This window comes from Haliotis rufescens, unplaced genomic scaffold (assembly GCF_023055435.1).
Source record: "Haliotis rufescens isolate VD_foot unplaced genomic scaffold, xgHalRufe1.0.p SCAF_5, whole genome shotgun sequence".
Taxonomy (NCBI): domain Eukaryota; kingdom Metazoa; phylum Mollusca; class Gastropoda; order Lepetellida; family Haliotidae; genus Haliotis; species Haliotis rufescens.
In genome coordinates, this window is record NW_025964223.1 from 12,724,659 (window position 1) to 12,747,115 (window position 22,457).

Genomic DNA, 22,457 nt, shown 5'->3' on the forward strand with positions numbered 1-22,457 from the left:
TGGTGACCTGAGGTCTGCCCCTCCTAGGCCTGTCTCTGTTCGCCCAGTCTGCCTGAATCAGGCCATGTGTCTGGTGACCGGAAGTCTGCCCCTCCTAGGCCTGTCTCTGTTCGCCCAGTCTGCCTGAATCAGGTCATGTGTCTGGTGACCGGAAGTCTGCCCCTTCTAGGCCTGTCTCTGTTCGCCATGTCTGCCTGAATCAGGCCATGTGTCTGGTGACCTGAGGTCTGCCCCTCTTTGACCTGTCTCTGTTCGCCCAGTCTGCCTGAATCAGGCCATGTGTCTGGTGACCTCTGCCCCTCCTAGGCCTGTTTCTGTTCGCCCAGTCTGCCTGAATCAGGCCATGTGTCTGGTGACCTGAGGTCTGCCCTTCCTAGGCCTGTCTCTGTTCGCCCAGTCTGCCTGAATCAGGCCATGTGTCTGGTGACCTGAGGTCTGCCCCTCCTAGGCCTGTCTCTGTTCGCCCAGTCTGCCTGAATCAGGCCATGTGTCTGGTGACCTGAGGTCTGCCCCTCCTAGGCCTGTCTCTGTTCGCCCAGTCTGCCTGAATCAGGTCATGTGTCTGGTGACCGGAAGTCTGCCCCTTCTAGGCCTGTCTCTGTTCGCCATGTCTGCCTGAATCAGGCCATGTGTCTGGTGACCTGAGGTCTGCCCCTCCTAGGCCTGTCTCTGTTCGCCCAGTCTGCCTGAATCAGGTCATGTGTCTGGTGACCGGAAGTCTGCCCCTTCTAGGCCTGTCTCTGTTCGCCATGTCTGCCTGAATCAGGCCATGTGTCTGGTGACCTGAGGTCTGCCCCTCTTTGACCTGTCTCTTTTCGCCCAGTCTGCCTGAATCAGGCCATGTGTCTGGTGACCTCTGCCCCTCCTAGGCCTGTCTCTGTTCGCCCAGTCTGCCTGAATCAGGCCATGTGTCTGGTGACCTGAGGTCTGCCCCTCCTAGGCCTGTCTCTGTTCGCCCAGTCAGTTATGCTATTTATGTCCATCATCCACAATCTTATTAATTGAAAAGTACATTCCTCCAGTAGATGTGAGTACAAACATGCCAAGTTTACCAGTTTTCTGTCAGTCTGAAGAAAACTGCGAACTGGGCTTTTGCTGCACATGGTGTTGTCTTTTATGATATGAAAATGCTTTCTTATACTGTAATTTTCAGTGTTCTGTTTTAGAATCAGCTATGTCTGTACAGTTTTAGTGAAAAGTGAGAAAATTATAACATTCTTTCCATATGTTGAATTTGAAGTGTGAAGTAAAAAAGAATCTCATCTCTTTTATGAAGAAAAAAAATCTAGCCTCTAACAAAGAAGAAAAACAAAACACGACTCTACCCCAAAACCCGGGTCTCGTCCTAACTATCCCTTAATATATGGCAGATGTTTCGGGTGTATTATACATCCTTCCTAGTTAGTTCAGAATATTTCACCTACCCTCGCATCTCTGCTCCAGACTCTCAAATCTTCTAACACGGGCAAAGATATATAGATGTGAAGAAGACAATGTTTGAGTGTATTCAGGGAATTATATTTGTTAAAATGCCACTGTCGGTATTTCTTTAATTCTAACGGTGACCTACCCAAAACATTGGAGTCGACCATGCAATGCCGCTTCCTCATTATACCGCGTGCGGTTATAAATTCAATATAGCGCCATCAGTTCAACAGGTAACACAGCTCTAATTGAAAATATAGCATGTTTATTTCTTGATTAGGAATATTATTCAAAAACTTTCTACACATAATCAATATTCCACCAGTATTTCCATGATGTACCGTTGTACACAAAACATCTAAACTAGCGTAATTATCGCCTATCTGGCAATAACGCTTCAGCATAAACAATGACAACGTACGAACAAGTCAAAGCTAATCGATAAAAAATGAAATAGATCAAAACAGATAGCGCACAGAATCCCAAACACGTTTTTTCTTTGAAGAAACCCAATATATGAGTCGTAAATCTGCCTCGACTTGGCATGCAGGAGAGAACTTTCTCACATCCAACCGTTAATTCAATTTTGTCCCGCGTCTCCGCCGCCAAGTGTAATCAGTGATTGGAAGACGGACCGAGGAGTCTTAATCCTATCACAGAGTCGTTATATTTGAAACACATCCACGTCCACGACAATGACGACGTGGACGATGTTGCTGGTCATCGCGTCCGTTGTTGGTGCCCGCGCTGGTATGTTAACTGTTTGAATTATTTTAATTCTTATGTTGATGGTTTATTTTTTAAATCACTGCCTGATCATTGCATACATATGTATTTTCATGCACATCAAGTATTTCTGTGAAGTAGGTTTTTGTTATATTGATTTTTCGCATTTGAGAGGCTGCGATAGCTTGTGGCTGGGCGGTTAGATATAGTCCAGAGTCTGTGAGGTTTATTCATTTAAGGGAAAAAGAAGCATTTTTTATAACCAAAACACATATATATTTATTCATATTTAACAGTGATTCTGAAAACTAGAAACGCTGTAGGTTTTAACGTCCCTGATAGACCACAAAGATCTGCCGAGGCACAAACATACATCTACTAAACAACACATTTGGCCTTATGTTTTACACATACGCGAAACATGCTGGATGCTCTGAAAAAAATATGTGTGTGTGTCTACAAAACGCGTTTGTCTCCTCCTTCTTCCGGGGTGAAAAGAATGTTTGTCTTGAAGCGTTGACTGACAATATTCTGTCTTTTATACACACAAGGAAAGGTTGGCATAGTGACAGACTGCCATGTTTTTTTAATCCATTTGTTTTGTTGGACTGGTTGTCTACCACGCCAAGACAGTGTAGCTTAGTTTAAGTACAACCTATTACCTACATCATGTATCGAATGTATACACTCAAGAAGGGTACTTTGCAATTACACAGTGGGCAGAAACCTCTGGTGGCACATATACGCTGGGCCGGCGTTGCCACAATGTCTAATGTTCATATTGGCATAACCCGAGTTCAATATTTCATTGGACACCACTGACCCAACATAACGGACTTACGAAAGGCAAACATATGACAGAATATTTAGTGGGTGAGTTTGGTTTGAAGTTTGGCGCGCGAGTAACCTGGGATATTGGGTTCGAATCCCTAATTATGGTTCTAGGTTTGTCAGCACCATACCCGTGGTCGCTGGTTCCACCAAAGCGATAAACGTGTAAGACCTGACTCTCATCAAAGCGGCGTTGAACAAAACTCACTTATACTAAAAATGGTCTCCTTCACCATGGACCCGTGAAGATTCCGGGGTAGAATAGGCCTTCAGCAACCCATGCTTGCCGTAAAAGGCGACTATGCTTGTCGTAAAAGGCGACTAACGGGATCGGGTGGTCAGGCTCGCTGACTTGGTTGATGCATGTCATCGATCCCATTTGGGTGGATCGATGCTCCTGATATCAATCACTGGATTGTCTGGTCCAGACTCGATTATTTACAGACCGCCGTCATATATAGCTGGAATATTAGTGAGTGCGGCGTTAAAGAACAAACCAACCAACCAACCAAATCCTTCACCATGTCTATGAAGACGTCAGAGGGCAGACATCCAGATTTCTCGTCCTTCCCAGTCGTGAAATGTTCATGGAAGGTGTTCTGTTGTGAAATCGGGGTACTGCTTTACTTCCACGTGTATATGTCACTTTCCATTTGCTTAAAACGTATTGTGTTTGTTTGTTTTTTGTTTAACGCCGCACTCAGCAATATTCAAGCTATCTGACGGCGGTCTGTAAATATTCGAGTCTGGGTCAGACAATACCGTGACTGACATCATGAGCATCATTCAACGCATTTGGGATAAGATGACATGCATCAACCAAATACGTCTGCGAGCCTGACCACCCGATCCCGTTAATCGCCTCTTACGACAAGCATGGGTTGCTGAAGTCCTATTCTGCCCGTATCTTCACGGTTTTAGGACACATTTTTATGTAAAACAAATATCATAGCATTTAAGAGAACATTCACGCAAAAAACTACTGTCGCATTGCCTCTTTCCATTTTGCAAAAAACAACAAATCAATAATCTAAACCATCTTCAATCTCCCTTCCGCCTTAAGTACTCTACGAATCTAATTGAGAAAGTTGAAAACAATGTCCTCATGAATTGCATCACTTTGCTACATCAGCCGAGCGCATTTTCTGAAACGCTCTGGGTTATTTAGGTTTAATTGAAGAGACAGACCCTAGTATAGGCGTCATGTTGGCAGGTGCTCAATAAAATCATGTCTCAAACGCCGACTTTGCCCAGGGAATCTATACCTTCCCCGCAGAGTTCAGATATTCTTCCGCATCAGGGGGTTTCAGAGAAATAATTGTCGTCTCCGGGGCAGATTCTTCAGGCAGATATTGACCGTCAGACACCAGGTACCTGCGGTGAAGCTAGAGGCGAAGTCGACATTCTTATTGGGGTAGAGTGTAGTGGTTCAGTGCCGCCCTGACCAGCATGTCAGTTTTACCACAACGTGTCAGCGTAGTTTGTCAAGAAAGCCTGAAGTGATTCAGGTCTTCGACATTTACCACTTTGGCGAAACCCATGAACATGGTATGGTGCTAACAGACCACGAATATATCGTGGCAAATCTGGGATTCAAACCCACGACGATATAGGTTTCTGGCACAACAAAGGCCCGCAACTCTGCACTGCAAATTCCGGCTCTTCGTCGTCTCTGTCATCCGTGCCCCATAGCTTGCCTTGACCAGTGAGAGGGTTAATTTTGTTTATATATTATCAGAGATCCAGATAAGCTGCGTATCTGCGTAAAAAACGCATCAGAAATGCAGAAATACGCAGTAAAATAATATCCAAGCGTATCAAATACGCAACGAACATTACAGATACGCTACAAAAATAAAACTTGTGCGTATATTCAAAATATTGTGAAGTAACCCTGCGTATTCGATTGGCAAATCAGCAACTTATTTTGAAATTATAAACGGGCATTCCCTCAACCTTGCCAAACTCCACGATGACAGTTACATCATGATCATTTGCCATCACACTTTCTTGTAGAAGTATCGTGGTATTTTTGAGTCCTATAAAGCTCTCGAACCCACACAACACCAGTTTGCAGGGACTAGATGAATAGTGTTTTTAAATATTTAACTTAAATACCCACATGTGTAAAAACAAGTGGGTAACAGAAATTTGAAAACCCAGATAGAATAGATGATACGCAGTGATTTTAAAATGCATGGGTAAAATACCCACAACACCAAAAGCTTATCTGGAGCTCTGATATTATATATTTAAATTTAATTATTATTTTTAGATATTCAAATTTAGAATGCCTTTATTGGTGATTTAAATTTCTATCCATCCTATTAAGACGTTTATGTGTTGTTACCTTGATCTGACCCGTGAAGATCCGGGTAGAACCATCATCCCGAGGCAGGAGAGTTAACTGACTATAAAAGTCCAGTTTCCACCCTTGCCGAACTAGGCTGGGATTATGGAGTTACATTTTGGCTAAACTAACGAGTCTATGCATAGTCCAATCAAAATCGCGCACCGAAATCGAAATCCGGTTCGTAAACTGTCATGCAGAGTTCGGTCGATTGCAGGATTTGCAAAGCATGTGCATCGCCAACTCGTTGTCAACAGATATTTTCCAAATCATTTCATGTTTTTAATCAAGGTACTCACGTGATTTGATGTACTTCGCGAAGTAAGAACCGTTTTATCACAAAAGAGATCTTGATGGTCGATCAGATCGTCTTGACTGGGCGCCACCATTTTGTTTGAAGCGAATGCAAGTGATGCGAGAGGTGGAATCTGATTGGTCCACATGGGAGAGGCATAGAATGGACATAACTCGTATTAGCCACTGGTGGCGCTACGATCGAGCCCAAGAATTCCAGCCAAGTTCGGCAAGGGTGGAAACTGGACTTTAAAGTCAGTTAACTCTCTTGCCTCGGGAAGATGGGATAGAACAGGTCTTCAGCAACCCATTTTGCCGTAAAAGGCGACTATGCTTGTCGTAAGAGGCGACTAACGGGATCGGGTGGTGAGGCTCGATGACTTGGTTTTCCAATTGCGTGGACTGATGTTCATGATGTCAATCACTGGATTGTCTGGTCCATACTCGATTATTTACAGACCGCCGTCATAAAGCTGGAATATTGGTGAGTGCGGCGTTAAACAACCAACCAACCAACCAACCACTTGATATTTAGCATAACATATTTCTTCTACAACAAACACCCAATAATGTTACCTTTTCCGTGTTGTCTTGATATAGTAATTGACACTAATTAATTTGCTAGGAGTTTCATACAGTAGTATTAATCCAGCATCCTGAAAGACATGTCTTCAGATGACGTATTTGTGGAATCATGTCACTAATGAACTTGAAAAAGCTTCTCAATCGGTACAAACACGTTCGGCGTATCATTTGAAATCTCACCCGCACACACTTCTCGCGTGTGAACTTGTGAATAGAATGGGGCTAATAGCGCTCTCAGCTCGTTTCCGGTTCTTCTCAAGCGCCAAGACCTCATAAAAGAGGCCTCATATACGAGGTGACAGTTCCGCAGGGACACCACTTTTTCTTCCCTGCCAATCAGTTAACTCCGGGAAGAAACAATCTTTCTTTATCGCTTTGTTTGGTTCACTGGGATCTGGCAGTCTGCATCAGGGTTTTATTACCAGCTCGGAGAAGATTGTAAAATGTTTAGAGTGAATGTTGCTGGCTTTCAGGAAAATGTGATTTCTTTCAGCTTCTGTCTTGATTGTTACCGATTTTCTTTATAATTCAACATCCCAATTGGCATGAAATTGCTTTCGTTGACGTCTAATTACAATAGTAAAACTAATGCGATTTAACCACAATCTTATTGGTCGAAATCGTGAAATGGAATTTGTAGCCATAATGCGGACTAATCAGGTGTATGAATAGAATACGTTTCTTACCCTTATCGCGAACACCTGGTGTCATCACTGATTTTCAGTGGTCCATACGTATATTTTGCCTTTTACGCCCAATAAAATCTGTTCGGCAGATAATCGAGACTGGTTAGTCCCTGACTTTGACGTTATATGTTTTCAAAATGTCACAAAATGCGGAAACCACGATACTCAGCCGGAAGGATAAAGATATTTGTTCATTTTGATAGAAGCGGTTCACTTCAGTAGGACACCCTGCATTCAATAAACTAGACATCTCGGCTGCTACTAAGATATACAACCTCATCCATTGTTAAATTATGACGCTGATAACGACGGCTGTCTCAAATGAAGCCTCGGGTATCAAATACCTAAATAATACCCATCTGAATAAGCTACATGAGACTGGATCCAGCTTTTGTTTCGTCAGACTATTACAGTACAAGCTATAGCCGGCGATACCATTGGCTCTTTAAGCATGGCTGTCCCATTTTATATTAAGATAATTGTTCGGTAATAGTGAGTGAGCAAGTATTGTTTTACGCCGCTTTTAGCAATATTCCAGCAATATCACGGCGGGGTAAACCAGAAATGGGGTTCACACATTGTACCCATGTCGGGAATCGAACCCGGGTCTTCGGCGTGACGAGCGAGCGCTTTAACCACTAGGCTATCTGATCGCCCCTTGTTCGGTAATAACCATAGGATGATCCCGACATTTGTTAAGCGGGAGGGCAGTTGGGTAGCCAAGTGGTTAAAGCGTTGAGTGAGTGAGTTGGGTTTAACGCCGCTTTTAACAGTATTCCAGTTATATCGCGGCGTGCCAGCTTAACGTGGGAGGAAAGCCCGAAGTGATGTAGGTCTGAGACGTTTACCACTTCGGTGAAACCCACGAGCATGGGTATTGTGCCGACAAACCTAGAAACATAATCGGGGCGAACCGGGATTCGAACCTACAATCATAGATTTCTGGCGTGCCCAAGGGACGCAACTCTGCACAGCGATAGACGACTGGGCCACATGTGCCCCAAGCAACTGTTTAGATCCCTACCAAGGAGAAAAACGAGAGGTTCACATGCTCTAACGTAAGAATAATTGTATAGACTACAACAAAGTGATTATCGATACTAGTTCTCTAGATTTTTCTCAAAAGTATGGTTACGGAAAAGATTGATCTTCTCGAGGCAAAGGTTTTCACTGACTACAAAAATAAAGTCAGTTAACTCCCTTGCTTCGGGAAAATGGAAATGGCCACGATAGCAATTTTGTTAGATTGATTATTTAGGAACCACAGTCGCTCTCACTCTTTTAAGGCGCTGTATTCGTATGGTCAGGACATCGGCTTTTGAGTGAGTGAGTGAGTGAGTGAGTGAGTGAGTGAGTGAGTGAGTGAGTGGGTGGGTGGGTGAGTGAGTGAGTGAGTGAGTGAGTGAGTGAGTGAGTGAGTGAGTGAGTGAGTGAGTGAGTGAGTGAGTGAGTGAGTGAGTGAGTGAGTGAGTGAGTGAGTGAGTATGGCTTTACGCCGCTTTTAGCTTTTTTCCAGCAATATCACGGCGGGGGACACCAGAAATGGGCTTCACACATTGTACCTATGTCGGGAATCGAACCCGGGTCTTCGGCGTGACGAGCGAACGCTTTAACCACTAGGCTACCCGACCGCCCTCGGCTTTTGAGTCTAATATCGGCTCTCCGCTTCTCTCGAAGTCCGTATAACTCAATGTATTATTAACTCAAACTCCCCAAGGCTTCGAGTTAATAACTCTTCGAAACTTTGATATGTGCTCTTGTCAGCTATTAATATTTCTTAGTGACGGGTGCTACCGGTAGAGCTTGACATTGACGAACACCTGGTGTCATCACTGATTTTCAGTGATCCATTCATGTGTTTTTCGCCGCTGTTTTGTCTTTTGCGCCCGCTGGAATCTGTTTTGGCAGGTGATCGAGATTGACTGTTCTTCGGCGTTAATGTTTTGTGTTAAACTGATAAGTTGTCAATTGTCAGAAATATATTAGTTTATGTTCTCTTTTTGCGAGGCCGTACAGAGAGTTTCGTTTTGTTTGTTGTTCATAAACACAACACTCAGCACTGATTCAACTTTATGACAGCGGCTTGTAAATAATCGAGTCTTGGCCTGACAAACCAGTGTTTGATAGTATAAGAAACATCCAAAACCGTCGGGAAAGACGACACAATATCAACCAAATCACCGAACCGGATCCATTTAATCGTACGATCACAATCATTCGTCACCTCTCGCCCCTTTCCGTAACCTGCAAGCTATTCGGCTTGTCCCGGAATAACACGAGTTGGTCACGAATGCGCTATTCGGCTTGTCCCGGAATAACAGATATTTTCCAAATCATTTCATGTTTTTAATCAAGGTACTCACGTGATTTGATGTACTTCGCGAAGTAAGAACCGTTTTATCACAAAAGAGATCTTGATGGTCGATCAGATCGTCTTGACTGGGCGCCACCATTTTGTTTGAAGCGAATGCAAGTGATGCGAGAGGTGGAATCTGATTGGTCCACATGGGAGAGGCATAGAATGGACATAACTCGTATTAGCCACTGGTGGCGCTACGATCGAGCCCAAGAATTCCAGCCAAGTTCGGCAAGGGTGGAAACTGGACTTTAAAGTCAGTTAACTCTCTTGCCTCGGGAAGATGGGATAGAACAGGTCTTCAGCAACCCATTTTGCCGTAAAAGGCGACTATGCTTGTCGTAAGAGGCGACTAACGGGATCGGGTGGTGAGGCTCGATGACTTGGTTTTCCAATTGCGTGGACTGATGTTCATGATGTCAATCACTGGATTGTCTGGTCCATACTCGATTATTTACAGACCGCCGTCATAAAGCTGGAATATTGGTGAGTGCGGCGTTAAACAACCAACCAACCAACCAACCACTTGATATTTAGCATAACATATTTCTTCTACAACAAACACCCAATAATGTTACCTTTTCCGTGTTGTCTTGATATAGTAATTGACACTAATTAATTTGCTAGGAGTTTCATACAGTAGTATTAATCCAGCATCCTGAAAGACATGTCTTCAGATGACGTATTTGTGGAATCATGTCACTAATGAACTTGAAAAAGCTTCTCAATCGGTACAAACACGTTCGGCGTATCATTTGAAATCTCACCCGCACACACTTCTCGCGTGTGAACTTGTGAATAGAATGGGGCTAATAGCGCTCTCAGCTCGTTTCCGGTTCTTCTCAAGCGCCAAGACCTCATAAAAGAGGCCTCATATACGAGGTGACAGTTCCGCAGGGACACCACTTTTTCTTCCCTGCCAATCAGTTAACTCCGGGAAGAAACAATCTTTCTTTATCGCTTTGTTTGGTTCACTGGGATCTGGCAGTCTGCATCAGGGTTTTATTACCAGCTCGGAGAAGATTGTAAAATGTTTAGAGTGAATGTTGCTGGCTTTCAGGAAAATGTGATTTCTTTCAGCTTCTGTCTTGATTGTTACCGATTTTCTTTATAATTCAACATCCCAATTGGCATGAAATTGCTTTCGTTGACGTCTAATTACAATAGTAAAACTAATGCGATTTAACCACAATCTTATTGGTCGAAATCGTGAAATGGAATTTGTAGCCATAATGCGGACTAATCAGGTGTATGAATAGAATACGTTTCTTACCCTTATCGCGAACACCTGGTGTCATCACTGATTTTCAGTGGTCCATACGTATATTTTGCCTTTTACGCCCAATAAAATCTGTTCGGCAGATAATCGAGACTGGTTAGTCCCTGACTTTGACGTTATATGTTTTCAAAATGTCACAAAATGCGGAAACCACGATACTCAGCCGGAAGGATAAAGATATTTGTTCATTTTGATAGAAGCGGTTCACTTCAGTAGGACACCCTGCATTCAATAAACTAGACATCTCGGCTGCTACTAAGATATACAACCTCATCCATTGTTAAATTATGACGCTGATAACGACGGCTGTCTCAAATGAAGCCTCGGGTATCAAATACCTAAATAATACCCATCTGAATAAGCTACATGAGACTGGATCCAGCTTTTGTTTCGTCAGACTATTACAGTACAAGCTATAGCCGGCGATACCATTGGCTCTTTAAGCATGGCTGTCCCATTTTATATTAAGATAATTGTTCGGTAATAGTGAGTGAGCAAGTATTGTTTTACGCCGCTTTTAGCAATATTCCAGCAATATCACGGCGGGGTAAACCAGAAATGGGGTTCACACATTGTACCCATGTCGGGAATCGAACCCGGGTCTTCGGCGTGACGAGCGAGCGCTTTAACCACTAGGCTATCTGATCGCCCCTTGTTCGGTAATAACCATAGGATGATCCCGACATTTGTTAAGCGGGAGGGCAGTTGGGTAGCCAAGTGGTTAAAGCGTTGAGTGAGTGAGTTGGGTTTAACGCCGCTTTTAACAGTATTCCAGTTATATCGCGGCGTGCCAGCTTAACGTGGGAGGAAAGCCCGAAGTGATGTAGGTCTGAGACGTTTACCACTTCGGTGAAACCCACGAGCATGGGTATTGTGCCGACAAACCTAGAAACATAATCGGGGCGAACCGGGATTCGAACCTACAATCATAGATTTCTGGCGTGCCCAAGGGACGCAACTCTGCACAGCGATAGACGACTGGGCCACATGTGCCCCAAGCAACTGTTTAGATCCCTACCAAGGAGAAAAACGAGAGGTTCACATGCTCTAACGTAAGAATAATTGTATAGACTACAACAAAGTGATTATCGATACTAGTTCTCTAGATTTTTCTCAAAAGTATGGTTACGGAAAAGATTGATCTTCTCGAGGCAAAGGTTTTCACTGACTACAAAAATAAAGTCAGTTAACTCCCTTGCTTCGGGAAAATGGAAATGGCCACGATAGCAATTTTGTTAGATTGATTATTTAGGAACCACAGTCGCTCTCACTCTTTTAAGGCGCTGTATTCGTATGGTCAGGACATCGGCTTTTGAGTGAGTGAGTGAGTGAGTGAGTGAGTGAGTGAGTGAGTGAGTGAGTGGGTGGGTGGGTGAGTGAGTGAGTGAGTGAGTGAGTGAGTGAGTGAGTGAGTGAGTGAGTGAGTGAGTGAGTGAGTGAGTGAGTGAGTGAGTGAGTGAGTGAGTATGGCTTTACGCCGCTTTTAGCTTTTTTCCAGCAATATCACGGCGGGGGACACCAGAAATGGGCTTCACACATTGTACCTATGTCGGGAATCGAACCCGGGTCTTCGGCGTGACGAGCGAACGCTTTAACCACTAGGCTACCCGACCGCCCTCGGCTTTTGAGTCTAATATCGGCTCTCCGCTTCTCTCGAAGTCCGTATAACTCAATGTATTATTAACTCAAACTCCCCAAGGCTTCGAGTTAATAACTCTTCGAAACTTTGATATGTGCTCTTGTCAGCTATTAATATTTCTTAGTGACGGGTGCTACCGGTAGAGCTTGACATTGACGAACACCTGGTGTCATCACTGATTTTCAGTGATCCATTCATGTGTTTTTCGCCGCTGTTTTGTCTTTTGCGCCCGCTGGAATCTGTTTTGGCAGGTGATCGAGATTGACTGTTCTTCGGCGTTAATGTTTTGTGTTAAACTGATAAGTTGTCAATTGTCAGAAATATATTAGTTTATGTTCTCTTTTTGCGAGGCCGTACAGAGAGTTTCGTTTTGTTTGTTGTTCATAAACACAACACTCAGCACTGATTCAACTTTATGACAGCGGCTTGTAAATAATCGAGTCTTGGCCTGACAAACCAGTGTTTGATAGTATAAGAAACATCCAAAACCGTCGGGAAAGACGACACAATATCAACCAAATCACCGAACCGGATCCATTTAATCGTACGATCACAATCATTCGTCACCTCTCGCCCCTTTCCGTAACCTGCAAGCTATTCGGCTTGTCCCGGAATAACACGAGTTGGTCACGAATGCGCTATTCGGCTTGTCCCGGAATAACAGATATTTTCCAAATCATTTCATGTTTTTAATCAAGGTACTCACGTGATTTGATGTACTTCGCGAAGTAAGAACCGTTTTATCACAAAAGAGATCTTGATGGTCGATCAGATCGTCTTGACTGGGCGCCACCATTTTGTTTGAAGCGAATGCAAGTGATGCGAGAGGTGGAATCTGATTGGTCCACATGGGAGAGGCATAGAATGGACATAACTCGTATTAGCCACTGGTGGCGCTACGATCGAGCCCAAGAATTCCAGCCAAGTTCGGCAAGGGTGGAAACTGGACTTTAAAGTCAGTTAACTCTCTTGCCTCGGGAAGATGGGATAGAACAGGTCTTCAGCAACCCATTTTGCCGTAAAAGGCGACTATGCTTGTCGTAAGAGGCGACTAACGGGATCGGGTGGTGAGGCTCGATGACTTGGTTTTCCAATTGCGTGGACTGATGTTCATGATGTCAATCACTGGATTGTCTGGTCCATACTCGATTATTTACAGACCGCCGTCATAAAGCTGGAATATTGGTGAGTGCGGCGTTAAACAACCAACCAACCAACCAACCACTTGATATTTAGCATAACATATTTCTTCTACAACAAACACCCAATAATGTTACCTTTTCCGTGTTGTCTTGATATAGTAATTGACACTAATTAATTTGCTAGGAGTTTCATACAGTAGTATTAATCCAGCATCCTGAAAGACATGTCTTCAGATGACGTATTTGTGGAATCATGTCACTAATGAACTTGAAAAAGCTTCTCAATCGGTACAAACACGTTCGGCGTATCATTTGAAATCTCACCCGCACACACTTCTCGCGTGTGAACTTGTGAATAGAATGGGGCTAATAGCGCTCTCAGCTCGTTTCCGGTTCTTCTCAAGCGCCAAGACCTCATAAAAGAGGCCTCATATACGAGGTGACAGTTCCGCAGGGACACCACTTTTTCTTCCCTGCCAATCAGTTAACTCCGGGAAGAAACAATCTTTCTTTATCGCTTTGTTTGGTTCACTGGGATCTGGCAGTCTGCATCAGGGTTTTATTACCAGCTCGGAGAAGATTGTAAAATGTTTAGAGTGAATGTTGCTGGCTTTCAGGAAAATGTGATTTCTTTCAGCTTCTGTCTTGATTGTTACCGATTTTCTTTATAATTCAACATCCCAATTGGCATGAAATTGCTTTCGTTGACGTCTAATTACAATAGTAAAACTAATGCGATTTAACCACAATCTTATTGGTCGAAATCGTGAAATGGAATTTGTAGCCATAATGCGGACTAATCAGGTGTATGAATAGAATACGTTTCTTACCCTTATCGCGAACACCTGGTGTCATCACTGATTTTCAGTGGTCCATACGTATATTTTGCCTTTTACGCCCAATAAAATCTGTTCGGCAGATAATCGAGACTGGTTAGTCCCTGACTTTGACGTTATATGTTTTCAAAATGTCACAAAATGCGGAAACCACGATACTCAGCCGGAAGGATAAAGATATTTGTTCATTTTGATAGAAGCGGTTCACTTCAGTAGGACACCCTGCATTCAATAAACTAGACATCTCGGCTGCTACTAAGATATACAACCTCATCCATTGTTAAATTATGACGCTGATAACGACGGCTGTCTCAAATGAAGCCTCGGGTATCAAATACCTAAATAATACCCATCTGAATAAGCTACATGAGACTGGATCCAGCTTTTGTTTCGTCAGACTATTACAGTACAAGCTATAGCCGGCGATACCATTGGCTCTTTAAGCATGGCTGTCCCATTTTATATTAAGATAATTGTTCGGTAATAGTGAGTGAGCAAGTATTGTTTTACGCCGCTTTTAGCAATATTCCAGCAATATCACGGCGGGGTAAACCAGAAATGGGGTTCACACATTGTACCCATGTCGGGAATCGAACCCGGGTCTTCGGCGTGACGAGCGAGCGCTTTAACCACTAGGCTATCTGATCGCCCCTTGTTCGGTAATAACCATAGGATGATCCCGACATTTGTTAAGCGGGAGGGCAGTTGGGTAGCCAAGTGGTTAAAGCGTTGAGTGAGTGAGTTGGGTTTAACGCCGCTTTTAACAGTATTCCAGTTATATCGCGGCGTGCCAGCTTAACGTGGGAGGAAAGCCCGAAGTGATGTAGGTCTGAGACGTTTACCACTTCGGTGAAACCCACGAGCATGGGTATTGTGCCGACAAACCTAGAAACATAATCGGGGCGAACCGGGATTCGAACCTACAATCATAGATTTCTGGCGTGCCCAAGGGACGCAACTCTGCACAGCGATAGACGACTGGGCCACATGTGCCCCAAGCAACTGTTTAGATCCCTACCAAGGAGAAAAACGAGAGGTTCACATGCTCTAACGTAAGAATAATTGTATAGACTACAACAAAGTGATTATCGATACTAGTTCTCTAGATTTTTCTCAAAAGTATGGTTACGGAAAAGATTGATCTTCTCGAGGCAAAGGTTTTCACTGACTACAAAAATAAAGTCAGTTAACTCCCTTGCTTCGGGAAAATGGAAATGGCCACGATAGCAATTTTGTTAGATTGATTATTTAGGAACCACAGTCGCTCTCACTCTTTTAAGGCGCTGTATTCGTATGGTCAGGACATCGGCTTTTGAGTGAGTGAGTGAGTGAGTGAGTGAGTGAGTGAGTGAGTGAGTGAGTGAGTGAGTGAGTGAGTGAGTGAGTGAGTGAGTGAGTGAGTGAGTGAGTGAGTGAGTGAGTGAGTGAGTGAGTGAGTGAGTGAGTGAGTGAGTGAGTGAGTGAGTGAGTGAGTGAGTGAGTGAGTGAGTGAGTGAGTGAGTGAGTGAGTGAGTGAGTGAGTGAGTGAGTGAGTGAGTGAGTGAGTGAGTGAGTGAGTGAGTGAGTGAGTGAGTGAGTGAGTGAGTGAGTGAGTGAGTGAGTGAGTGAGTGAGTGAGTGAGTGAGTGAGTGAGTGAGTGAGTGAGTGAGTGAGTGAGTGAGTGAGTGAGTGAGTGAGTGAGTGAGTGAGTGAGTGAGTGAGTGAGTGAGTGAGTGAGTGAGTGAGTGAGTGAGTGAGTGAGTGAGTGAGTGAGTGAGTGAGTGAGTGAGTGAGTGAGTGAGTGAGTGAGTGAGTGAGTGAGTGAGTGAGTGAGTGAGTGAGTGAGTGAGTGAGTGAGTGAGTGAGTGAGTGAGTGAGTGAGTGAGTGAGTGAGTGAGTGAGTGAGTGAGTGAGTGAGTGAGTGAGTGAGTGAGTGAGTGAGTGAGTGAGTGAGTGAGTGAGTGAGTGAGTGAGTGAGTGAGTGAGTGAGTGAGTGAGTGAGTGAGTGAGTGAGTGAGTGAGTGAGTGAGTGAGGCTTTACGCCGCTTTTAGCTTTTTTCCAGCAATATCACGGCGGGGGACACCAGAAATGGGCTTCACACATTGTACCTATGTCGGGAATCGAACCCGGGTCTTCGGCGTGACGAGCGAACGCTTTAACCACTAGGCTACCCGACCGCCCTCGGCTTTTGAGTCTAATATCGGCTCTCCGCTTCTCTCGAAGTCCGTATAACTCAATGTATTATTAACTCAAACTCCCCAAGGCTTCGAGTTAATAACTCTTCGAAACTTTGATATGTGCTCTTGTCAGCTATTAATATTTCTTAGTGACGGGTGCTACCGGTAGAGCTTGACATTGACGAACACCTGGTGTCATCACTGATTTTCAGTGATCCATTCATGTGTTTTTCGCCGCTGTTTTGTCTTTTGCGCCCGCTGGAATCTGTTTTGGCAGGTGATCGAGATTGACTGTTCTTCGGCGTTAATGTTTTGTGTTAAACTGATAAGTTGTCAATTGTCAGAAATATATTAGTTTATGTTCTCTTTTTGCGAGGCCGTACAGAGAGTTTCGTTTTGTTTGTTGTTCATAAACACAACACTCAGCACTGATTCAACTTTATGACAGCGGCTTGTAAATAATCGAGTCTTGGCCTGACAAACCAGTGTTTGATAGTATAAGAAACATCCAAAACCGTCGGGAAAGACGACACAATATCAACCAAATCACCGAACCGGATCCATTTAATCGTACGATCACAATCATTCGTCACCTCTCGCCCCTTTCCGTAACCTGCAAGCTATTCGGCTTGTCCCGGAATAACACGAGTTGGTCACGAATGCGCTATTCGGCTTGTCCCGGAATAACAGATATTTTCCAAATCATTTCATGTTTTTAATCAAGGTACTCACGTGATTTGATGTACTTCGCGAAGTAAGAACCGTTTTATCACAAAAGAGATCTTGATGGTCGATCAGATCGTCTTGACTGGGCGCCACCATTTTGTTTGAAGCGAATGCAAGTGATGCGAGAGGTGGAATCTGATTGGTCCACATGGGAGAGGCATAGAATGGACATAACTCGTATTAGCCACTGGTGGCGCTACGATCGAGCCCAAGAATTCCAGCCAAGTTCGGCAAGGGTGGAAACTGGACTTTAAAGTCAGTTAACTCTCTTGCCTCGGGAAGATGGGATAGAACAGGTCTTCAGCAACCCATTTTGCCGTAAAAGGCGACTATGCTTGTCGTAAGGACTAACGGGATCGGGTGGTGAGGCTCGATGACTTGGTTTTCCAATTGCGTGGACTGATGTTCATGATGTCAATCACTGGATTGTCTGGTCCATACTCGATTATTTACAGACCGCCGTCATAAAGCTGGAATATTGGTGAGTGCGGCGTTAAACAACCAACCAACCAACCAACCACTTGATATTTAGCATAACATATTTCTTCTACAACAAACACCCAATAATGTTACCTTTTCCGTGTTGTCTTGATATAGTAATTGACACTAATTAATTTGCTAGGAGTTTCATACAGTAGTATTAATCCAGCATCCTGAAAGACATGTCTTCAGATGACGTATTTGTGGAATCATGTCACTAATGAACTTGAAAAAGCTTCTCAATCGGTACAAACACGTTCGGCGTATCATTTGAAATCTCACCCGCACACACTTCTCGCGTGTGAACTTGTGAATAGAATGGGGCTAATAGCGCTCTCAGCTCGTTTCCGGTTCTTCTCAAGCGCCAAGACCTCATAAAAGAGGCCTCATATACGAGGTGACAGTTCCGCAGGGACACCACTTTTTCTTCCCTGCCAATCAGTTAACTCCGGGAAGAAACAATCTTTCTTTATCGCTTTGTTTGGTTCACTGGGATCTGGCAGTCTGCATCAGGGTTTTATTACCAGCTCGGAGAAGATTGTAAAATGTTTAGAGTGAATGTTGCTGGCTTTCAGGAAAATGTGATTTCTTTCAGCTTCTGTCTTGATTGTTACCGATTTTCTTTATAATTCAACATCCCAATTGGCATGAAATTGCTTTCGTTGACGTCTAATTACAATAGTAAAACTAATGCGATTTAACCACAATCTTATTGGTCGAAATCGTGAAATGGAATTTGTAGCCATAATGCGGACTAATCAGGTGTATGAATAGAATACGTTTCTTACCCTTATCGCGAACACCTGGTGTCATCACTGATTTTCAGTGGTCCATACGTATATTTTGCCTTTTACGCCCAATAAAATCTGTTCGGCAGATAATCGAGACTGGTTAGTCCCTGACTTTGACGTTATATGTTTTCAAAATGTCACAAAATGCGGAAACCACGATACTCAGCCGGAAGGATAAAGATATTTGTTCATTTTGATAGAAGCGGTTCACTTCAGTAGGACACCCTGCATTCAATAAACTAGACATCTCGGCTGCTACTAAGATATACAACCTCATCCATTGTTAAATTATGACGCTGATAACGACGGCTGTCTCAAATGAAGCCTCGGGTATCAAATACCTAAATAATACCCATCTGAATAAGCTACATGAGACTGGATCCAGCTTTTGTTTCGTCAGACTATTACAGTACAAGCTATAGCCGGCGATACCATTGGCTCTTTAAGCATGGCTGTCCCATTTTATATTAAGATAATTGTTCGGTAATAGTGAGTGAGCAAGTATTGTTTTACGCCGCTTTTAGCAATATTCCAGCAATATCACGGCGGGGTAAACCAGAAATGGGGTTCACACATTGTACCCATGTCGGGAATCGAACCCGGGTCTTCGGCGTGACGAGCGAGCGCTTTAACCACTAGGCTATCTGATCGCCCCTTGTTCGGTAATAACCATAGGATGATCCCGACATTTGTTAAGCGGGAGGGCAGTTGGGTAGCCAAGTGGTTAAAGCGTTGAGTGAGTGAGTTGGGTTTAACGCCGCTTTTAACAGTATTCCAGTTATATCGCGGCGTGCCAGCTTAACGTGGGAGGAAAGCCCGAAGTGATGTAGGTCTGAGACGTTTACCACTTCGGTGAAACCCACGAGCATGGGTATTGTGCCGACAAACCTAGAAACATAATCGGGGCGAACCGGGATTCGAACCTACAATCATAGATTTCTGGCGTGCCCAAGGGACGCAACTCTGCACAGCGATAGACGACTGGGCCACATGTGCCCCAAGCAACTGTTTAGATCCCTACCAAGGAGAAAAACGAGAGGTTCACATGCTCTAACGTAAGAATAATTGTATAGACTACAACAAAGTGATTATCGATACTAGTTCTCTAGATTTTTCTCAAAAGTATGGTTACGGAAAAGATTGATCTTCTCGAGGCAAAGGTTTTCACTGACTACAAAAATAAAGTCAGTTAACTCCCTTGCTTCGGGAAAATGGAAATGGCCACGATAGCAATTTTGTTAGATTGATTATTTAGGAACCACAGTCGCTCTCACTCTTTTAAGGCGCTGTATTCGTATGGTCAGGACATCGGCTTTTGAGTGAGTGAGTGAGTGAGTGAGTGAGTGAGTGAGTGAGTGAGTGAGTGAGTGAGTGAGTGAGTGAGTGAGTGAGTGAGTGAGTGAGTGAGTGAGTGAGTGAGTGAGTGAGTGAGTGAGTGAGTGAGTGAGTGAGTGAGTGAGTGAGTGAGTGAGTGAGTGAGTGAGTGAGTGAGTGAGTGAGTGAGTGAGTGAGTGAGTGAGTGAGTGAGTGAGTGAGTGAGTGAGTGAGTGAGTGAGTGAGTGAGTGAGTGAGTGAGTGAGTGAGTGAGTGAGTGAGTGAGTGAGTGAGTGAGTGAGTGAGTGAGTGAGTGAGTGAGTGAGTGAGTGAGTGAGTGAGTGAGTGAGTGAGTGAGTGAGTGAGTGAGTGAGTGAGTGAGTGAGTGAGTGAGTGAGTGAGTGAGTGAGTGAGTGAGTGAGTGAGTGAGTGAGTGAGTGAGTGAGTGAGTGAGTGAGTGAGTGAGTGAGTGAGTGAGTGAGTGAGTGAGTGAGTGAGTGAGTGAGTGAGTGAGTGAGTGAGTGAGTGAGTGAGTGAGTGAGTGAGTGAGTGAGTGAGTGAGTGAGTGAGTGAGTGAGTGAGTGAGTGAGTGAGTGAGTGAGTGAGTGAGTGAGTGAGTGAGTGTGGCTTTACGCCGCTTTTAGCTTTTTTCCAGCAATATCACGGCGGGGGACACCAGAAATGGGCTTCACACATTGTACGTATGTCGGGAATCGAACCCGGGTCTTCGGCGTGACGAGCGAACGCTTTAACCACTAGGCTACCCGACCGCCCTCGGCTTTTGAGTCTAATATCGGCTCTCCGCTTCTCTCGAAGTCCGTATAACTCAATGTATTATTAACTCAAACTCCCCAAGGCTTCGAGTTAATAACTCTTCGAAACTTTGATATGTGCTCTTGTCAGCTATTAATATTTCTTAGTGACGGGTGCTACCGGTAGAGCTTGACATTGACGAACACCTGGTGTCATCACTGATTTTCAGTGATCCATTCATGTGTTTTTCGCCGCTGTTTTGTCTTTTGCGCCCGCTGGAATCTGTTTTGGCAGGTGATCGAGATTGACTGTTCTTCGGCGTTAATGTTTTGTGTTAAACTGATAAGTTGTCAATTGTCAGAAATATATTAGTTTATGTTCTCTTTTTGCGAGGCCGTACAGAGAGTTTCGTTTTGTTTGTTGTTCATAAACACAACACTCAGCACTGATTCAACTTTATGACAGCGGCTTGTAAATAATCGAGTCTTGGCCTGACAAACCAGTGTTTGATAGTATAAGAAACATCCAAAACCGTCGGGAAAGACGACACAATATCAACCAAATCACCGAACCGGATCCATTTAATCGTACGATCACAATCATTCGTCACCTCTCGCCCCTTTCCGTAACCTGCAAGCTATTCGGCTTGTCCCGGAATAACACGAGTTGGTCACGAATGCGCTATTCGGCTTGTCCCGGAATAACACGAGTTGGTCACGAATGCGCTATTCGGCTTGTCCCGGAATAACACGAGTTGGTCACGAATGCGCTATTCGGCTTGTCCAGTAATAACACGAGTTTTGTCACGAATGGAACACCACAGGGTGCTGGGAACCTATTCTAGAGCATTCTAAACCTGAATCCCCACGGACCATTTTTCTCCTCCCAATTAGACACGCCATGATGTGACCGAAGTGATGTTTAAAGCGGCCTTAAGCCCAGAGTTGAATCAGTTGAACATATAACATATTTGTCGTGGCCTTAGCTATGCCTACGGCTGATTTTGTACCCTCGTGCAGGGCATCTTGCTTCCGATGTTGATCGAGCGATGTATACCGGAAGTGGCCCCGAGGAGTTCATTCTGTAGATATACCAGACCACTCAGCACCGCAGGCACGCGATGGAAAAGTCAGTGAATAAACATGTACCACTAATGACCACCTTGAAATCGTCTTGGAACATTTAGGGCGAGGTCACGCTTGTTGAGGTCTCCCAAACAGTGATGAAGGTCATTCTGTCTATCTGGTCACAAACTACTCTACTGTCACATCTACTGGCGTAGAGGCCCGAGCAGACTAATGCTAAGTCTCTGAATATATATATTTTTGACAAAAAACAAACAACTCCATTTAAAATGAAAAGGAGACTCAATGAGATGGGAGATTCAGAACTTGTGGGAAATCTAGACATGCTTCATTTGGCTATATCATTGCAGTGAGGTGAGGTGAGGTGAGGTGAGGTGGGGTTTAACGTCGCGTCCAAGATTATTGCACTTATATAGCGACGTGCATGCACGTGTATGTGTGTGTGTGTGGCTGCTTGTACTAGTCCGGACTGATGCCGATTTATAGTGCTAGCACACTGAGATACCATGCCGCAGTTTAACATGAATACCCCACTCAGACACAGTATACTGACTCTGAGCCGACCAGTCCTTGTTTTAGCCCTTTAATGCCGAGCGCCAGACAGGGTAACAACAAGTACCATCTTTTAACGTCTTTTGGTATGACGCGGCTCGGGATCGAACCCCGGACCTTCCGCTCTCCAGGCGGACGCTCTACCATTAGACCACGGAGGCGGTTCTCATTGCAGTGAGTTATGCAGAAGAGGAAATAATTTAGTCCAGCGACTGTGAGACAGACTAACTCCGACGCGGCCGTAACTCTTCTATAATCATGTTGGCCGACATCTTGTAGTTGGGTTCATTGTATGTAATATCCCTCAAGAATAACGTCGAATAATGATGGTACTTAAAGATTGCTGTTTCCACACATGTGATTTAAATTCTATTTTAGAAATGAAATTTCTTCCAATGCAATCAATACCTGGTTGACGTGGCCTACACTCGACTATCAACCTGACCCCAC

At 44.2% G+C, this 22,457-nt stretch overlaps 1 protein-coding gene across 1 annotated transcript in view; it reads left to right on the forward strand.

Annotated features, from left to right (window-relative positions):
• Window positions 1–2,044: 2,044 nt before the first annotated feature.
• Window positions 2,045–22,457, forward strand: part of LOC124138315 — a 51,363-nt gene continuing 30,950 nt past the window's right edge. Inside the window, exon 1 of the mRNA XM_046504904.2 lies at window positions 2,045–2,175. Coding sequence (XP_046360860.2) covers window positions 2,121–2,175 — 55 coding nt within the window. The 5' untranslated portion in view covers window positions 2,045–2,120. The remainder of the gene's footprint in view (window positions 2,176–22,457) is intronic.